Below are 19,653 nucleotides of genomic sequence, written 5' to 3'. Positions count from 1 at the left end.
TTTCCCTCCGCGCCTCCCTGCTCTCTGGCTCTGGGGGCCTCGCGGAGGTCCTGCTGGCCCTGGCCTGGGTGGCGGTCTTGGTCGCCCGGGGGGCGGTTGTTCCCTGCCTGTTCCCGTGTGGCGTTGGGGGAATTCCGGCTGCCGCTGCTGCTGCGGCGGGGGTCTGGGTTTGGGGGTGGCTGGGCGCTCCTCCTCCTTCTTTTCACATTCCACCATCCATTTTAGAAGAACATAAACACTCACCTGAGCATAGGTGTTAGCTCACCTTTGCACTTATAGTTTGCATGATTGAATGAATGAAAGATTTCACACTAGTTGGTTTAAAGGCATAGGTATGCGTTCGTGAACACCATCTGTTTTGTGTGCATGTTGACATGTGAACATTTTCTGCAGCTAGCAGGTGTGTTGATAATATTTGAGTGTGTGTGAACAGGCCCCGCCCTTTTTGTACTACATTTGAACTGTACCGTAACGATAAACAAACAGTAAACCTGTCTGCTCTATGCTGCTTCATGGTCTTACCCCCCCCTCTCACTATCACCCCCCCCCCCCCCCCCTGACATCCCTCCCTCTTCTTCCCTTCTTTCCCTTTCCGTCCGGTCCAACACCAAAGATTTTCAATCATGGTTGAAATGAATAAAGTTTGGCCTCAATTACAAAAGGGGTTTATTCAGTCACACCTTTGGTTTGTCTGAAGATTAATAACCCCTCCTGTTAAAGTAAAATATGTCCAACACAAGAGGCCCTCAGCTCTCATCTGCCTGCCTAGCTGGTGGACAGGACAAGTAAAAAAAAAAAAAACACAAACTTTTGTAAAAAAAATCAAATCACTTATTCCTGAAATAAAAGAAATACAATACCTGTCTCCTATTAACAGATGGGAGTGGTTAAAATTTAATATTAGAAATACTGCGATTGTAGAAGGAAAGATTTTGGCCAGAAAACAAAGACAAGAACAGACTGAAATAATTTCCAAATTAAACAGATTGTGTAATTTAAAGCTCAACTGAGTGAGGAGAATGTCATTGAAATTAACAAATTGCAATCTAAATTAGATGAACTCTATACGGAAAAGCCAAAGGAGCATTTATTCGTTCAAAGGCAAAGTGGATGGAAGATGGAAAAAAATATTCAACTTGCTTTTTTAACCTGGAAAAAATTAGACATAGGAAAAAAAATCTATCACTAAGTTACAAATTGAAAACTCTCTAGTGGAAGACCAAAACAATATTAAGGATTATATCACTAAGTTCTATAAAAACCATTACACTACGCAATATTCAAGTCAAAACACACTCTTGTTTGAAAAGTTAATTTATGATAAAGTCCCTTAAATTGGCAAGACATTCAAAGATCTCACGGAATCTGAACTTACCATAGATGAGCTTGATACAGTGGTAAGTCACCGGGACCTGATGGAATTACAGCTGAGTTCTATGAACACTTTTGGAATGACATCATTGTAAGAGAAAAAAGTAAAGAAGCAGAAAATACATATAAAAATTATAAAAATAAATTGGTGAATATAATAAGAAATTCTAAAAAACAGTATTATCATAAGTTAATTGAGCAACACAAATTACACATGCAAGAGACTTGGAAAATAATAAACAAATTAACCAAAAAAAACAATAAGAAACAAGAGTATCCAAGTTATTTTAAAAAATGATATTCAGATCAGAAACCCAATGCTTATTGCAAATGAATTAAATGAATACTTTGCTAATGTTGGAAATAAACTTGCAATGGAAATAAAAGAGCCAATAAAGAAGTTGAAAGAACTTAGTATCCAATCAAACAAGTTCTCAATGTTTCTGTCTGAGGTTAGTTCAAATGAAATACTAGAAATTGTAAGAACATTTCAAAATAAAAGATCCAAAGATTGGAATGACATTGATATGTCATTAATTAAAAACACAATTGAGTTCATTGTTGAACCACTAACTCATATATTTAACATGTCTTTTAGGGAGGGCATTTTTCCAAATAACATGAAAATAGCAAAAATTATTCCCATTTTTAAAAATGGAGATCGCCATATATTTACAAATTACAGACCAATTTCATTATTATCCCAATTCTCCAAGATATTAGAAAAACTTTTTGTTAAAAGAATGAACAATTTTATTGGAAAGTTTAATTTATTGCATGAGGATCAATATGGTTTTAGGGCTGGTAGATCTACTTCAATGGCGATAATGCATCTAGTTGATCATATTTCTTCCTCGATAGAGAAGAAGAAATTTACTGTAGGCGTTTTTGTTGATCTTCAAAAAGCATTTGATACATTAAATCACACTATGTTACTTAGTAGGTTACAGAAATATGGTTTTAGAGGAATAGCATATTCCTGGTTAGAAAGTTATCTTATTAACAGATGTCAGTATGTTTATTTCAATAACGAAAAATCTGATATGTGTCCTGTTACATGTGGAGTACCCCAGGGGTCCCTATTGGGTCCTATATTATTTATTTTATACATAAACGACCTTTGTAAAGTTTCTGATTTGTTAAATTGTGTTTTATATGCTGACGACACTACTTTGTATTTATCTGGAGATAACCTGGAAAAGCTTCTTTCAGACATAACAAAAGAATTATCCATAATCAAACAATGGTTTGATTCAAACAAACTGTCTTTAAATCAAAATAAAACCAAGTACATTATATTTGGCTATAGAAAACGGGAAAACATCTCTGAGTTAAAAATTGAGGATGTTGTTCTTGAAAGAGTAAATGAAATAAAATTTCTTGGAGTAATTTTGAATCATACATTATCATGGAAACCACACATAACTTATATTCTCTCTAAATTGTCCAAATCATTAGCCATCCTACATAAAGTCAAATATTTTTTAAACACAGCTACATTGTATATTCTATATTGTTCCTTCATGATTCCTTATTTGACCTATTGTTTAGAAATCTGGGGGCATAGTTACAAGTCAAATACAAAACCTATTTTTATTCTGCAAAAAAAAGCAATTAGAATTGTAAACCACTCTTCATACAATCAATCCACAAAACAAATATTTCCTAAATTAAGGGCAATAAAATTTTATGATTTAGTTTATCTTAGTACTGGAATTTTTATGTTTAAAGTTAAAAAACAATGTGTACCTGCCAAAATACTGAGTTTGTTCGAAATAAAAGTTGATAATTATGATTTTCGAGGTAAAGATATGTTTAAAAAGAAAGTGGTCAGAACTAACGCATTAAGAAATAGTGTTTTTGTTCAGGGGGTCAACATGTGGAATTTATTATCAGACGAACTGAAAAATGCAAAATCCATACTGCACTTTAAGAAAATGTATAAAGTTAAAATGTTTCAAAAATACCTTCTGGACTGAGAGACTTTGGTGGTTGTGAGGTCATTTTGAGAAGTGTTTGTTTTGTTTTTGGTTTTTGGTTTTTTCATCTTTTTTCTTTTCTGATTTAAGGTTCTAACAGTTTGTAGGTAGATGTAATGTTTGTATTCAGGGTTGGGGAAATAAGCCTTGGCTTCACCCAACACCTTTTTCGGTTAATTTTGTTCAATGTTTATGTTATGTTTATTTATTATTATTATTATTTTCAATGTTTATGTTGACATTGATCAGTGTCAATGTTTATGTTGATGTTTTTAAGTTTGTTTGTTTAACTTAACCGAAATAAAGTTTCTCACATCAGAGAAATGTTGTTTGAGGCATTCAATGAATGGATCGACAAACAAATGTGATCACCTGCAATGAAAAGAGGCATTATTTCCCTTTTACCCAAACCAGGCAAAGATGTGTTCTTAATTCATAGTTGGAGACCGATCACACTTCCTTGTTGTGATTATAAAATATTAGCACATGTCTATGCTAACAGACTGAAATCAGACTGAAATTATAGTACGTGTCGCGCTGCACCACCGCTGCAGTCAAGATTCTGGGAAATATTTATGCTGAACCTTCCGTTGGGTTGAATAAAGCATCAGTTCAGAGAGAAAGTTCACCTCTTACCGCTTGTTTTTGTCCAAATGATAAAGCAAAAGGTTGTTTTAAAGAATCAAAACAAAGATAAAAATAACACCAATAAATGCAGATTCCTTAGTTCAAATACATAACGATAAAATATAGACACAATTACCAACGTTTCATTTGTTCATATTTCTGGAATATTATATTTTGAACATATTTTTAAAATATGTTAACTCAATTTTTTTATGCTAAACAAAACAAGATTTTTTTTTCAGATTTTGTGCCCCCCACCCCCCAAATCTCTTTTTTCTCATGTTCAGGTTCCTAAGGTTTTGTTTTTGTATTTCTTTGTCGTTTTCTACCAGCCATGTTGAGTTTGAGGTGCTCATTTTAGGATTTGTGGAGCTCCTTTCAACCTGACCTGGAGAACTCAACAATAGTTTTCTTCTGAACTTTTAAAGTAATTTGACATTTTTGTTTGTTCATTTTGGGTGGCAGCAATGAACAGCAGCCATAAACAAATCAACAAGGTACAATACAAAAAACAAATAAAAAAAAAAAGAACACGAGGCAATTTTGACCCTGTGGGTTTTCCAGGGTTAAATAGAATTTGTACCTTTTGGAGTAAAATATTCATCCATCTATTGTCTCAACCTGCTTCCTTCGCATTTGGGGTGACGGGGTTGCTGGAGCCTATCCCTGCTATTGAAGAGCAAATACGGGGGTGGACAGTCTGCCAGTTCATAGCAGAGCAAGAACATTTTAAAGTGTCAGACGCTTCCATATGTGTATGTTTCTATGTGTAGTTATATGTGGGTATCTGAAACTACATGTGTAGTCATTAAGGGAACCGGGCTATAAGGTGTGGTAATAATTTTCGTTTAGGCCGTGGGGGTGATAATTAATTAGGTTTTTACTTCTTAATTCCTTTAGGATATTTCTTTTTTTGTATTTTTTCTTTAATGCATATGTCTAAAATAATATATTACCATCAAAAAGTCTTCCTCTGATTAATCCTTAAATAAAAATACTGGACACCGAGTTGTTTAGAAATATTCTTATTTGTCTTAGAGTGTTCCTCAGCCTAAAATGTTGATTGCTCGTATTTTTTTCCCTCTAAATGTTCCCAGACAACCGAATGCTGCAGAGTGACGATAATAAATATCATCCTCCTGACAACCAACATTGCTAATTCTTTCTCTGGAGATAACATTTCTAAACCTGAGTATCACCCAACCACTGCGTACTACTGAAGGATCTTTTTTTGGTGTCTACAGAGGACTTTTGGGGTATTTTCGATGATACCAAATGTGAAGGGGTGTGTCTTTGGAAATTGTAGCTTTTGATGGATTAAAACCATTTTGACTGGACAATGTTTATTTATAATAGTAAGGAAATATTTCATAAGGCTTCATTTTTGCAAATGAATTCCGTGTTTTCTGAATTTCCGTAGTTTTGAAGGATTGCAGACATTACATCAAGTCTTGCACTATTTCCACTTTCGTGACAGTCTATCCTTAAAAATGGAAAACAGAGAAATGTCTAAGTTATCTCTCCTTCCTAGAGCTAGCGTGACTAAATGTTGCTTTCTCTACATCTTTTATCGTCCCCTGAGACTTTCAAGAGAAACTCCTACTCAGAAGTGATTTTTTTTTTAATGGTGGTGTTGAAATCCAGTTCCTGAAAGCTTAAATTTATTATTCTGTGGGTGGAGAGCAGATGATTACTAAATTGTCATCCTCCTACTAGTTTGCTGCATGTAAAAACAGGCAACTTTTCAGATTGTTTTCTGTGCGGTTTTTATGAAGTCACAGAAATAGGAAATAAAACGGGTGTTAAGTTTAACCCGTCCCTCCATCCAAACCTCAAAGACATTTTCATGGGTGCGTAATTACTGATAAAAGAGGGAATTACACAGATACTTACTAAAATATTTGTCTTAAAGATGTAGAAAGCCTATTTAAAGAGAATCCACAGATTTTTGGGTAACTACAACTTTATTTATGCAAGATAATTTAAGGAAAACATCTTTTTACAGCAAAGTTCTAACCACCATCCTTTAGTTAAAAAAAGGACATTTATCAGCCAACAAAACCCCCCTAAAGACCCAATTTATTTGGTTAGACATTCAGGGATGACAGACACAGAAAATGTGTTGCATAGTTGCATCAAAAAAGACAAATCTAGACATAAAACAACCAAACAATGTTCTGTACAACCCAAAAATACCAAAGAGAGTCCTGGGAAAAGCAAAGGTACATGTATTTTTCATGTGATGGAAAAGAAAACAATTATTTTGATCCATTTCACGAGCAGCTGGTTCTTTGTGTACAGAGGGGGGGGGGGGCTTGCACACACTGAGCCTGGTTTAAGCGGCTCCGTCCTGCACCGATACAGGCGAGCCTCACAGAGGGTCCTTGAGGTTTTGGAAACGAGGAGAAGCGTGGAGCAGCTGTAAACGGAGAGCAGCAGGGTTTGTCTGTTCAGGGACCAGACGCCCTGGGTTTAGTTGTTGATCATGGAAAATGCATCTTTTCAGGCATTTTCCAGTTCATAGTATGATCTGCCATTGTTTTAGTTTTTTTTTTAATTGTCATGTTTGTGTCTCTTGGGTTAAAAATGAAGTAATAATTAGTAATAATTAGAATTAGATTGTAATTAGATTTTATATAAACAAAACAGCAAGAGTGTATAATGTAGCAAATGGTGAAATATGAAACCCCCTGTAAAATGCATGGAGTCAATTTGACTGCTAGAAATTACTATTCCAGATAGTAAGTTTGAAATTTTAATGATAAAACGATGTTAAAATAAGATAAAATAAAATTTTGGACAAAGTTATGGCGATGCAAGTTTTTTAAAGCAGTCAAAATGACTCCCTTTGTAATTTTAGTGTTAATAGAATCAAAAAAATTGTGCTTCTGGATTTCTCATTTATAACAAAAAAAAAGGAAAGACAAAACGTTGTTTTATGATTCTGAGATTTTTCACTTTATGCCAAAAGTTTGACGTTTCCTCTCCAGCGAAAATCATCTTTGCAGAAATTCGCTCAGCAGTCATTTTGCTTTTGTCTAAACCGAAAAATCTGTTTTCAGGAAAAAATAACTTTCAGATATTCTACATGTCATGAAGAAGAACAACCAACACCTGAGAAACAGCAAACCTGCCTGCCGTGATTCATACTGAGCATTGACAGATTATTCCTCTGGATTGATGCAATTGATGCAGATTATTATCAGATTTTGCATTTTTTCTTAGTTTGGGTAAAAAAACAAAAACAAATGAAAAACTTGGTGAGAGCGCTCTGTCAGTTTAAGGCAGAGGTCTGCAATCCGAGGCTCCGGAGCTACATGAGGCTCTTTAACCCCTAACCCGAACCCAGAGGCTCTCTGGATGAAGAAAAGTAAAATATGGTAATCTTTCAAAGTAAGGGTTACTTAATTGGCATAACTTTAATTTTGATTAGTTAATTTTATGTCCAAGGTCTTCAGAGAAAATGTCTTGTATTGTTTAAAAACTTTCATCGCTGCACTGGGACGACCCCGTTTGGCACAGGAAGTCTTTTATTTTGAACAGAAGTCATATTAGCTTCTTTCAAAAGCAAAAAAAAAATATTTTTAGAGAAAATTATAGTTTCTCTTTATATTTCAGTTTTTATTCATGTCAAAAAGGAAATGTAATTCATATTTGTTATAAAAACAATGTAATGAATGCAAAGCAGTTTTAAATAATTTTCCTAAAGGGTAAAATAAGACTTTGCGGCTCCTACTTGGTTTTTTAATCAATAAGGAAACAGGTCCAAATGGCTCTTTTACTGTGAAAGGCTGCAGACTTTTGGTTTAAGGTGTTTTGTTGAAGTCAGACCCAGTAAACTGCAAATTAAAATCTGCAAGTCTAAACTCCAACGATCTTCCTGTCGAGGTCAGACGTGGCGACGGGCGTCGAAAAACGAGGAACTTTTCTTCGTGTCTCGGCGCCGCTTCTGCTTCCTCGCCGCCTGTGGCAGATCCTGGATGTCAGGGATCTTAGCCTGGGGCGAGTCGCTGTTTGGAGGCAGACAGCTCATCAAGGTGAGTGACAAATGCCGGGTTTGGAACTCGCAATTCAGTCTTCTGCCTAAAGGGACAAGTTGCTCAATCTTCCAGGTTGTTCTTTTGTTTTCATTCTTAGTTCCTAAATGTCGAAGCTGACAGGTTGCATTTAAGTGCGCGCCAAAAAAATATAAAACCTGTTGCAATTAAGTCTTAGGAGGAACTTTGAGAGTTGCTCTGCTGCAAAGACCTGAAGGTGAGAAGATTTATGTCACAAAACAAACCAGACAAAAGCTTTTAAAAGCACAAAAATAGACTGCAAAAGAACGATCCAAATGCAGACAAAACTATATGACTGTTTTTGCTGAGAAGACTTTTCATTCTAACTGTGGATTTAAGCACAAGTTGAAGTTCTTCTGACCAACATTAGGAACTAAACTCGTCTCTCTTGTCAGTGCTTGGAGACCCGACTGTTAGAGGAGTTTCTAACTCCTCTGAAAGTCGAGGAAAAATACAATTTTTCTTGATGGCTTTTGTTGTAAATGTTCTGCAGTAACAAAAAAAAAACCCCTCCCACTCCAAAGCCGTACATCACACCTCCACAGGTATTTCCACGGGTTCAAAGGAGAGTGTGGGCGCGGGACTGTCAGACATCTCGCTCACATTCATGTGAGTTTCTATCTTATAGTCAGAAAGAACTTTTTGAAGCAGAGATCACGAGTGGAAAACCTGTGACCTCAAAGATATTACAGAGTTCAATGACATTTGAGGGACTGACTTAGTACATATATGCAAATGGTGTTTTTTTATATGAATGTAAAAAAAATTAAAGAATTTAAGCTCCTGTTATGCTAGAGATCTTTAATAAAGATTTAAAAATTGATAAAGTGACAGATTTTATTACCATTAGATATGGCTATTAAATGATCATGCATGATATTGTATTTTGTAGTTTTTGGGAACAGTAGATAGTTTTTGTTCTGGGGATGTATAAAGAATAAAAAATAGAACAGTGATATAAAAAAATAAACAAAAATAATGATAATCTTTAAATGTTTAGGTTTTAGACTCAATTTTGTGTATTCAACAACAGAGATATATTTTTGTTTTACGCTACTTTTAGGTTTAGAACTTTGTTACTCATTTTAGGTTATTTAATACACGCATTTCTGAAACCAATATCTGATTAGCATGAATCAAAAATTTCCTTAAAATCCCATTGTATATAATTTAGTCCAGGTTTTCTACATTGTAGTTCAGCATCATACCACTAGGGGCAGTAGAAGTGCTTCTCCTGCTTATTTCGAAAATGCTGCTTCCGTGAAATTTGAAAAACTCTTGGTGGGAAAGGTTTTGCTATTTTTCAAATTTTTATTTTATGGTGAGAATAACTACAATGAAGTAGTATATATATATATATATATATATATATATATATATATATATATATGTATTTGCATATAAGAATAAAGTTGCAAAATTCTGGAAAATAAATGTCAACAATTCAGGAGAATAAAATTGTAAATATATTTAGTCACGTTTTCCGAAAATAGAACGTATTTAAATATTTCAATATTTCAACAAAAACATTCAAACATTTCCTGTCACATTTATGTTGCCGACAATTTAAAGAAATTGGACGGCCATCACGTCGCTCAAGAATCTAACTGAAATTTGTAAATTTAACACTTTGTTCTCGTGAAACTCCAACTTTATTTTCGATAAAACTGACTTGACTTGTTTTATTTTCAAATAATAACTTTTGAAATAAAAAATATAAAGTTTTATTATTGTAAAATTATTTTTTTCTCCATAAATCTTACACAAATCTTTTTTTCGTAAAATTTTGACTTTTTTTTAACAACTTTAATACTTTATCTCCATTTATCTAACTTTTTATTTTCTTATCTAACTCTTTATTTTCTTTTATGGCAGCCCTAATACTCCATGGTAAAAGTATATTTTAAATGACTACTTCGTGTTTTAAAAAAACGCTAAATTTGTGATGATGCAGTTACATCATGGTAAATATGTGTGCATCAAATTTGAGACAGTGAGTAAAACAAGGTTCTTTTTATCCTTAACACCCATTTTTGCATCTTAAACTAACATTGAGAGTCCAACACATCACAATAGATATCATCTGTATCTCATAAAAAAATATTTTGAAATGTATTTTTTGTAGACTTCATGAAAAGGTTTTTAAAAAACACATTTCTGTTAATTCTTTGATCTTTTGGACTTTACAGGGTTAAAGGTGTCATTCGCACCTGCGCTCTTCCAGCTGCACCAACCAGCACCGAGTTTGTTGGACTCTCTGTTAGCCAGAATTATGAGATTAATCCGGTTCAGAGGGGCTAAGTGATACCAGCTGTGTGTGTTTGTTTGTTTGTGTGTGTGTGTGTGTGGGGGGGGGTAAAATCAGCTCTCCATCCCCATCATTTATGGGATGCAGCTGCTGTGAGTTCGCTGCAGCTCGCCGAACATTTCCCTGAGGTAACAAAGTTTCAGACATTTCCATGCCGTCCCGCATTTATTCTCTTTCTTACCTTTATGGACAAAAGGAAATATTTAAATATCGTAGAAAAAAAAAAAAAAGGACTCAAACCTTCCTTACAAACATACAAACTCCACCTTGTTTCTTTTCTAAAGTCATACTTTGGGATAGAAATGACAAAAAAGCAGGAGCAGGACTGTGGAGTCTAAAGAGTCTGACCGTTACTGGAAGTCTGATTTGGGCTGCGTTTGCTCCATGGTGATGAAGAAGAGGCAGACTCCTGCCGTCAGCAGGAGATGCATGGACTCGTACAGTAGTTTGGGGGAAAAGACGCTCCATATGAAAAGATGGTAGCGCAGGACGGTGACCAGGACGATGTAAGCCGCCGCCGGCACGGACCTGAGGAGCGCCAAACAGTAGCAGCCGTGTCCGACAGCAACCGGACTCCTGCGGGAATGAGGAAGAGGAGGCTTCTGAAGTGTGGATAACAGAGACAAACATCCAGAGAGCAAAGGCACACTAAGCTGCTCTCAGCGCCCGGATAATGAAGATGAATCAGTGATGATGAAGATTGTCTCATGACTCGCAAGCAAACTCAAATCTTTTAGCTCTCACACAAACCCAGGAGAGGATTCCGATCCAATTACCTCCACAAAACAATTCCAACTGCTTCCATATTGCTCTTAAGAAAGTTTAATAACTTGCAAATCTGCATGACGTGACGGCGGATGCAGTCGGGAGATTAGGAAGCAGCGAGACATATGAGGGTGCTGTTTGCGCTGAGCTTCATCTCCCGCACAATGAAACAGGAGTGTAAATGAGCCCGGGGACGGCGTTCATTACATCACGCCAAGTACCAGATGAAGGGGGGGGGGATTTTCAAGCCTCACATCCAAAACTAGGAGGCAAGCGGATGAAGAAGAAGAAAGAAGAGGAGGAGAGGAATGAGGAATCTGAGAACCATCTAATCAAACAACTGCTGTAAAGGTCAATCTATCAATGTATTTGTTGTAGAGTACTTATTAAGGCAACCAAAGTGCAGAAAATAAAATCAAATAAAATCCCTAAACAATATGATACAATAAAGAAAATATAAAATTAACAAGCTGGCCTACTAGATCTGCTCGCTGGAGTTAAAAGCCTGACTAAAAAGATGAGTTTTTAAAAGTGACTTTAAATCACAGACAGCTCTAGCAGACCTCAGAAAAATGGAGAACATTCCAGAGTTTGGGAGCTGCACCTCCCCGGGTCACAAGCAGAGTCCTGGAAACCTTTAAACGCATTTAATGGCCCTGGTGCAGTGGTAGGGCGGTTGACCCATGATCGTAAAGTTGCAGGGTCGATTCCCGCCTTACACGCCCATGAGTCGAAGCGTCCTTGGGCAAGACACTGAGACCCACCTTGCCTCTAGCGGTAGGCGGGCGCCTGTGTTTGGCGCAAGTTTACGTGCTCTTCTTGAGGTCAAAGGTCAATGAGACATTGGCTGTGGTTGTAGATTTAACCTGGTGGCATGTTTATGATTTTTTTAGAAGATCCCTCAAACTAAATGTTTTGTTTCCCTTATTGTGGGAAAATGTGGAAATCACCAAATTTCACATTTTGCATCAAAATAGCCCCCAAGCTGTAGGTCCTGCGGCCATCCCATAATAGTGTAAAACTTTCACTTTCATTTTTCATCTTCTTAACCGTTTATTCCCTTTCGGGGTCACGGGGTTGCCGGAGCCTATCCTGGCTACTTGGGCGTAGGCAAGGGATACCCTGGACTGGTCGCCAGTTTGTCGCAGGGTAGAATATCCTCAATCACACATCCATTCATTCTCACACTCACACCTATGGACAATTTAGAGTTGCCAATCAACCTATGTAGCATGTTTTTGGACGGTGTAAAACTTCCTTTGGATATCCCCAACAACTGTGTTTTGGTTTCTTTAGTAGATTTAGAACTTTTTCTAGCTCCATCAGAGATTTGGCCCCATTCATTTTTTGGACCGTTTTGCCGGCTGTGATGTATGTTCTCCTTTTTCAGGAGGGGGGGACGTTCACTGTGACCAACAATCTTTTTCACCGAGTACTACGCCTGTGCAAACTTTGATGAGTTTTTGAGTTTGTGGCTGGGCCGAAATCTTCCCTCAAACACGCAGCAAGAAAGAAAAACAGTGAAAACACTCTGGTCCTAGTCCAGGACCATAATTCAGACTGTATTCTAAGTACTTCCTCTGTTTCCTGCATGCGCCTCCTCCTGCAATGAGGGGCTTGTTTGGCGTCATTACTCTCTGCTTTTAATGCCCTGCTCCCCTGGAGACCTTTTTCCAAGATGTCCGAGCAGCAAAGCTGCATCCGGCTGTGGATAAAGGCCAGCTTCACAAATGGACCCCGCGAGCTGCAGTCAGCCTCAAGTGGATCGACAACTACAGATTTCCTAAAAGATCTACTTTGATCTTATTCATCTGGAAAAACCTGAAACAAATCAAAAGACTTTTCAACTTTTCTAAAACCATTGTGGTAAGGTTGGGTGAAGTTTTGAAGACCATAATACTGTAACCCCCCTTTTAGTCCTTCTGTACTCACAGAGCTTTAAACAGGAGATGAGTGATCTGAAATCTTTTAGTCAAATGACAAAATGCTTAAAAAAGCCCGCAAATCTGTCAAAAGATTACAAAATAACAACACTTTTTTTGTAAATGAATTCCCAATTTTTCAGTCAATTTCTAGTTGTTTTTACTATTTTTTGGCCAAAAAGTTATTATTAAAAAATGTATTAACACGCTTTATAGTATGTTAGGAACTGTTCTATTATTTTTTTTTTTTTTAACAGTTTCAAATGGAAAAAAGGCTTAAAAACATTTTTAAGGCAAACATTCTGAGAACTACAAAAATCATTCAAATATGATTGTTTAATAAAAGTTACAAAATATGTATTTCTGTTTTCAAAAATATTGATTTTAATTAAAAAAAGTTCTTGTTCATGCTAGATAAGTTATTGTCCACTTTATTACGTTTTTGGACCTTTAGAAAAGTAAAAATGGTGACAGTTTTGTAACCTCGAAGGGAACTTATAAACAGAGCTGCTCTGATGAAAATTATGTTTTTGGTGTCTTTAAAATGTTCTGTGGCATTTTTTGATAAAAGACATAAAAAAAACCTATAAGCTCAAAATTGCATTTCTGATTATTTCTTTATTCAAATCATTGTTAATCAGGAGCAGACGAAAAAATGCAGTTTGAAAAAGAGCTTATTTGAGGTGTAGAACTTACTCTAGGCGGCAGGCTACAAGCTTCCTGGTCTGCGCTCTCATCAACAGGGAGGGGAAGGGGGGGCGGGGATGCTCCATGCCAACAGTCTTTCCCACAACTCGGAGGAATTGCTAATGAACTATTGCTGCTCTGCAGAACCTATGTCCTAGAAACTAGGTTTTATTTGATTTTGGCTAAACAGACTGCTGGGAACGCTTTCAAAATAACTCAAATGATGCAGAAAATAAAAATGCAGGAAGAGTTTAAGAAAAAACTGCAGGGAGAGTTTAATCTGAGCTCAGACCTTCTTTATTTCAGTTGCCTCAACAAAGAGCATGAAGAATGAAGGATGTGGAGGATTGGTGGTTTTATGGAGGCAGTGGAACTGTTGTGCATCAGGTCCAGTTTATATGTGCCATACATGTTTACCTAAAGACATCACATGTGTCAGAAGTCATCTCTGTTCAATAAAACAGTGAGAAATTGGTTAGTTATATAGTAAAATAATAGTTTTTGGTGTTTTAAAGCACATTTTTCGGAACTAAGCAACAAATATAGTAAAACAAACGTGTTTTGTGTCAAAGCTGTTTTTCTTTTTACTCAAATTATGTTTTCAGATTTTCTTATTTCTACCAATAAGATTTATTTGCAGTATCATTTATTTTGTTAGTTTTAGATTAAAATGATTTTCAAATAACTTAGATTTTTTTGTGTGTGTGACAACCTTCAAGGTGTCAAAAGGTTTTATTTGATTTTTTTTTATTACTTTATTGCCATTTTGATCTTTTGTGTTTTTGCCGTTGGCAGCAAATGAGCCAAAAAGCTGCTTTTTGTGGATTCTGAGAAATTCCATTTACATCTGAAATTGTGTGGGAACAAAGACCAAAAATACTTTGAACCTTGTTCTGTTGAGATATTTCTCAACTCTATCATATGTGTTACAACTCAACTCTATTCTCTATTATCTTCTGCATTTCTCTGCATTGCTGTGGCAGGAATCCCCCCCCCCCCAAACAAACAGCATCAACAAACTGTTTTGGTTTTGGCTGCGGCAGCGGGGCAGCTGTTGTCAGGCCGTAAAGAACCTCTCTCAGCAATAAACAGACGCTTCCTGCTGGGAGGGGGCAGCAGTTATCGTCCACTTCCACACAGAAAAATCACCCAGGAACTGACCACTCTCTCCTGCTGCATCTGTTCAAGCTCACAAACAAAAGGGCTGGATGTCTGATGCCCCTGCAGTGCCTTTAGAATTACAAGAGAACAGGAAAGGCTAGAGGTGCAGCTAACAACCATAGAGGTTGTTTACTCACCTAACTTAGCTTCCCTTTTTTTTCCCAAAAACCCCAGACTGCAACATCTGTTTCAGATATTTATTCAAGTCATTTTTAGTTGTTACCTAAACACACCTTTTACTGATGATATTGTCATTTATGTTTATTCTGGAAAAGGATTTAAAGTGTGTTGGCTTTTTCATAAATTCAATTTTTTTTCTTTTAACTTTTAGTTTTAGTTTAGTTTTAGTTAGTTTTTTCTTAAACTCAAGGATTCAAGGTTTTCTATTTGTCATTTCACCACAGGGTGAAGCAAAACTCTGGTCCCATCCAGCCATTTACAGAGCACATACAAATATGTTCATTCATCTTCTTAACCGTTTATTCCCTTTCGGGGTCACGGGGGTTGCCGGAGCCTATCCCGGCCACTTGGGCGTAGGCATGGGATACCCTGGACTGGTTGCCAGTTTGTCGCAGGGTGGAATATCCTCAATCACACATCCATTCATTCTCACACTCACACCTATGGACAATTTAGAGTTGCCAATCAACCTATGAAGCATGTTTTTGGACGGTGGGAGGAAGCCGGAGATCCCGGAGAAAACCCACGCATGCACGGGGAGAACATGCAAACTCTACACAGAAAGGTCCCCCATTGATGTTGTGTTTTTCATGTCCCCCAGCCGGGACTTGAACCGGGGGCCTTCTTGCTGTGAGGCAAGAGCGCTAACCACTGCACCACCGTGCAGCCCACATACAAATATGATACAATAAAAATAGAAATGCTAGTAAAGAAAAGCAACACTATAAATATAAAGACAATATAAAAGATGTGTTGGTCCAGAGGGTGGGAGGGTTTGGGGGCTACAGGGGTCCTCTTACTTAGCAGTCATTCAGCTTCTGGTAGTTGCAATTCATCTTAATCTATAACAATTTTAGCATGAAATTATTAGGAAATGTCTAACAATCAGGTTGCAGTCCATCTTTTCTAAAGTTTTAGCGCGAATTACGTGCTTTATTCGTGTCCTTGAGAAGTTGCTATAACTAAAGCGGGCCACCAGATGTCACTGTTTTTAAAAGTTAAGTTGAATCTGCTTTTTGGTTCAGATCTTTAGGAAGCTTCACTTGTCAAGCTCGTCTACTAATTCTGTAGTTTTGCCTTTGTGACCGTTTGCAGCCACAATGCTTCGAAATGAGAGTCACGCTGTCTAAAATACTAAAACGGTTAACTTATGACTTTCTGGATAATGTGTTTAAGATGCTGAAACAACCGTAGAACCATCCCCACAAGGAAAACGGCTTTGATATTCAGTGACGGCTTTCGAGACAGAGCTCTGGTAGGATGACCGCCTGACTTTTATTCTAGCTTCAGTTCCAGTGTTTGCATCCTTTCGACTATCGTAACTCTTCAGCCATTGAAGCAACTAATTTAATACCCGATTCTGAAGCGGAGAAAAGCAGCTTTGCACCAATACGCCACCTTTTACAGTTGTGCTTAGACAATCAATGCCGATCTGCTTATCCTGACGTGGAGAAAAGTGACTTTGCGCAGTAATGCAAAGCTGATGCTTGGAGCTCTTTTTTATGCGCCACAATCAGCTGATTCACAGGGATTACGCAAACAATCGCATAATAAGAGCTTGTGGCTTGTGTTATTTAGGCATTGCCAGCGATATCTCCAGTGTTAAAGGGGCCAATGTAAGACATTGATGGATTCCAAGTACTTAAATGAATTAATCGGACTAATGTTCAGCTTTTACTCTGGACTGAAAGCTGTGAGTTCATGGTTAGGCAGAGCAGGTCACTGAGATCCAATTACAAACATCGACACACACGGGAACACATATTAAAGCCAAGCACTTGTGATTTTATCATCCATCAGTTGCCTCCTAAGGAGAACAATCTGGAAGAGAGGAGGTCTTTCTGGGAATACAAAACACATTTCTGCCCAAATAAAGAGAGAAGCTTCACTCAAAGTGAAGAAATCAACAAAGGATGTTCGATCAATGAAGACATGCGTGGACATATCTATGGCTTCCAGAGACACAAAGGGGGCTAGGAGTCTTTAAAATGTGGGATGTGTGTCCTCTGATGATGCTGAGTGATTCCAGAGGAGCTCACATGAACATCTGGGACCAGGGTCAGGAGTTAAAATCAGAGCTAAGCTCCAATGGGGAATCACAAACACAGAAAAACTCCAGCATTCTACTGAGAGATGACCTCATCAGACAATCCCAGAGATGATTCATATTTTACTTATAAAGTCCAAAGACAAATCAATGTTTTTCAGAGCCGAACTCCGTTTTATTTTTTTAAAACATTTTTAAAAAATGTATTAAAACTTTTTGAATATCTAATATTTATAACTCTGGATTTTCAAGCCAAACTGGGTGTGTTTTTATAAATCGACTTTCTTTTTAAACTTTCTGTTGAGTTTCATTGAACATTCCTGGAGAAACCAAACCCTCCTCACCTGTGGGACACACCGTCTGAAGGCTGACACTCACCTGTCTCTCTCTGAGCTCAAGTAGCAGACGAGGTGACACGCCCACAGCAGGGGGCCGGCGTAGGTGCTGAGGGCTGTGAGGAAGACGGCGGGCGCCTCGACGTAGCTCTCCAGACCCACGAAGCCCACGGAAATGTCTACCGTGGCGATATTGTTGGAGTTGCCCTGCAGGTGCACAGAACAAACATCATCTACGGTGTGCTGATGAAAATCAGCACACAAACAAACACATCTCGCAGATGGAAGCCAGAGTTTGATGTGCAAGAAAACATGTTGGACAAAAACAGGAAGTTTTGACTTGGTAACTAATTCTAGGTCATCAGAATATGTTTAATAAAGTCATGTGAAATAATAAGTATCTGTTTTTTTCAAAGGCATAAAAAACCCTTTAAAATTAAAGTTTTAATAAGCTTCATTAGTAGCGCTTTTAACTCTTTGTAATCTACAGCTTTTAAGTGAATCTCATCTCAATATTCATGACAGGCACACATGTTTTTTCACATCCCTTTAATTTTCCTCTGCTTGCATGTTTGCTTCAATATATTCACAAGGTAAGGGGATGTCTGTGGGATCAAAGGCAGCGTTCTGCCATTAATTCGAGGCCGTGTGGTTTAACCACAGAGGGGCGAAGCTCTGTCATCTGCTTCCATTCCTAACCGACGGTGGATGTCCATCAGCAGGTTGGAGGCCGCACTTGGAATTTTTTATTTTCTGCTGGCTTCGTCTGTTGAAAACCTGCTGTGACATCTCGAATGTCATTTTCCCATCAAATGAAAACGGTATTGCTCGATCAAATGAAACAATGCTGGGGAAGGAGCAAAAATGTTCTTTTGTAACAAATTACAGAGGCAAATTGTGTCTAACACAGAGCTGGTGGTAATAATGTCGTGGAGCTTCTCCGCTGGAGGCTAAATCATTCCAAGAGATGGTCGGAGGAGGATGAGGCTGCAGTCGAGTGTCAACATTTGCAGAAGCAGTTTTTTTTTAAAACAAACTTTGAGGAGATGATGAAGAAACTAAGGCACCACAGATCATATCCTTTGATTGTTTGCAAGTTAGTTTGGCACATTGACTGTATATGAGAATTGGATTGAGTGAGTGGATTGAGTGGGACTTCCCCCCTTTGCATTCCAAACAGGAAGTACCCGCCGGTACCCGCCCATCCCGTAGACTTCTATAGAGACGTAATCAGCTATTACGTAGTCATACTATTTGTCGGAATAACAATTCTTGCTCTGGTGTCTTTTTTTTTTAACATGTTCTTGATAATTTTTTTTTCCCTATTATTTTTTTTTTTTTGCAGTGAAGGTACTGAGGTTATAAACTGGCCAATCAGATGCCTCAATAAAAGTAGGGAATGCCCACTGGCCCCCACATCCAACGTTCAAAATGTTTGATTCATCCGAGCCCGCTTTCAAGTGGTGGGGCATTAGAGCTCCACGATATGAGGAAAACTCGCCATGTTTGATATTAGTGATCAATATTGCGATGACGATATAACTTGGGATATATAAAAAAAATAGCAAAACAACCAAAAACATCATTTCCATTTCACTGCAGATTAATTGAAATAAGAGTCAACATAACTTAAATTATATTCCAAATGAAAGTAGTCTACATGGGAGGTGAACATCCAACAGAAAGGGCTCCATCCATTTGGTCAAATGCATAAAAGTTATTTTTTTTGATTAACTAAATATTTAAAGAAAACAATTTTTTTTTTAGCACATCTTAAGTAACCATTTATTGCGATTTTCGCCGTCTTTTGCAATATACGTATTGCACAGCTTGATATCGCGATAACGATAAATTTGCAATTTATTGTGCAGACCTATGGGGCATACAAGCATACTCCTGATTGGTGAGAGTGGCTGCCATAGAAACGTTGGCTCGGAGCGGCTCGGACCAATCACTGCTTACCCATGATGTCTGGCTCCAACACGGCGACGTTCGTAATGCGAAACAATGGCGACTGAATTGACTTCATTAGGTTAGGGTCGGCATTAAGCTGCTCTCTATGGGTGATGTCGCTCTCGCTTTTTTTTAAACACACAGAAGGGATTTTCTGAACGGCTGCTCCAACCATTTCCTTAACCACAGGTAAAAAAATGAGCTGCTGTGAGGCTGGAATTCAGGTTTACAGCAAGCCAACAGCCTGAAGAATGTTTTGC

General features: G+C 37.5%; 1 protein-coding gene across 4 annotated transcripts in view; it reads right to left on the bottom strand.

Annotated features, from left to right (window-relative positions):
• The window catches only part of pigg (phosphatidylinositol glycan anchor biosynthesis class G (EMM blood group)), a 128,054-nt gene that overhangs the window by 25,770 nt on the left and 82,631 nt on the right, over positions 1 to 19,653 (bottom strand). For 2 of the 4 annotated variants that reach the window (XM_011480497.4, XM_078953737.1), the window contains 2 exons: positions 17,484 to 17,647; positions 10,490 to 10,919 (listed from right to left, as the gene is read on the bottom strand). In XM_011480497.4, the coding sequence (XP_011478799.2) occupies positions 10,694 to 10,919; positions 17,484 to 17,647 (390 nt within the window). In that variant the 3' untranslated portion in view covers positions 10,490 to 10,693. Of the gene's footprint in view, positions 1 to 10,489; positions 10,920 to 17,483; positions 17,648 to 19,653 lie in introns of those variants that run through there. The other 2 variants (XM_078953735.1, XM_078953736.1) reach the window with 1 other exon arrangement.

This window comes from Oryzias latipes, chromosome 10, assembly GCF_053564925.1.
Source record: "Oryzias latipes strain Hd-rR chromosome 10, Olatipes_Hd-rR_3.1".
In the NCBI taxonomy this organism is placed as follows: Eukaryota; Metazoa; Chordata; class Actinopteri; order Beloniformes; family Adrianichthyidae; genus Oryzias; species Oryzias latipes.
This window is presented reverse-complemented; position numbering and strand designations above follow the sequence as displayed.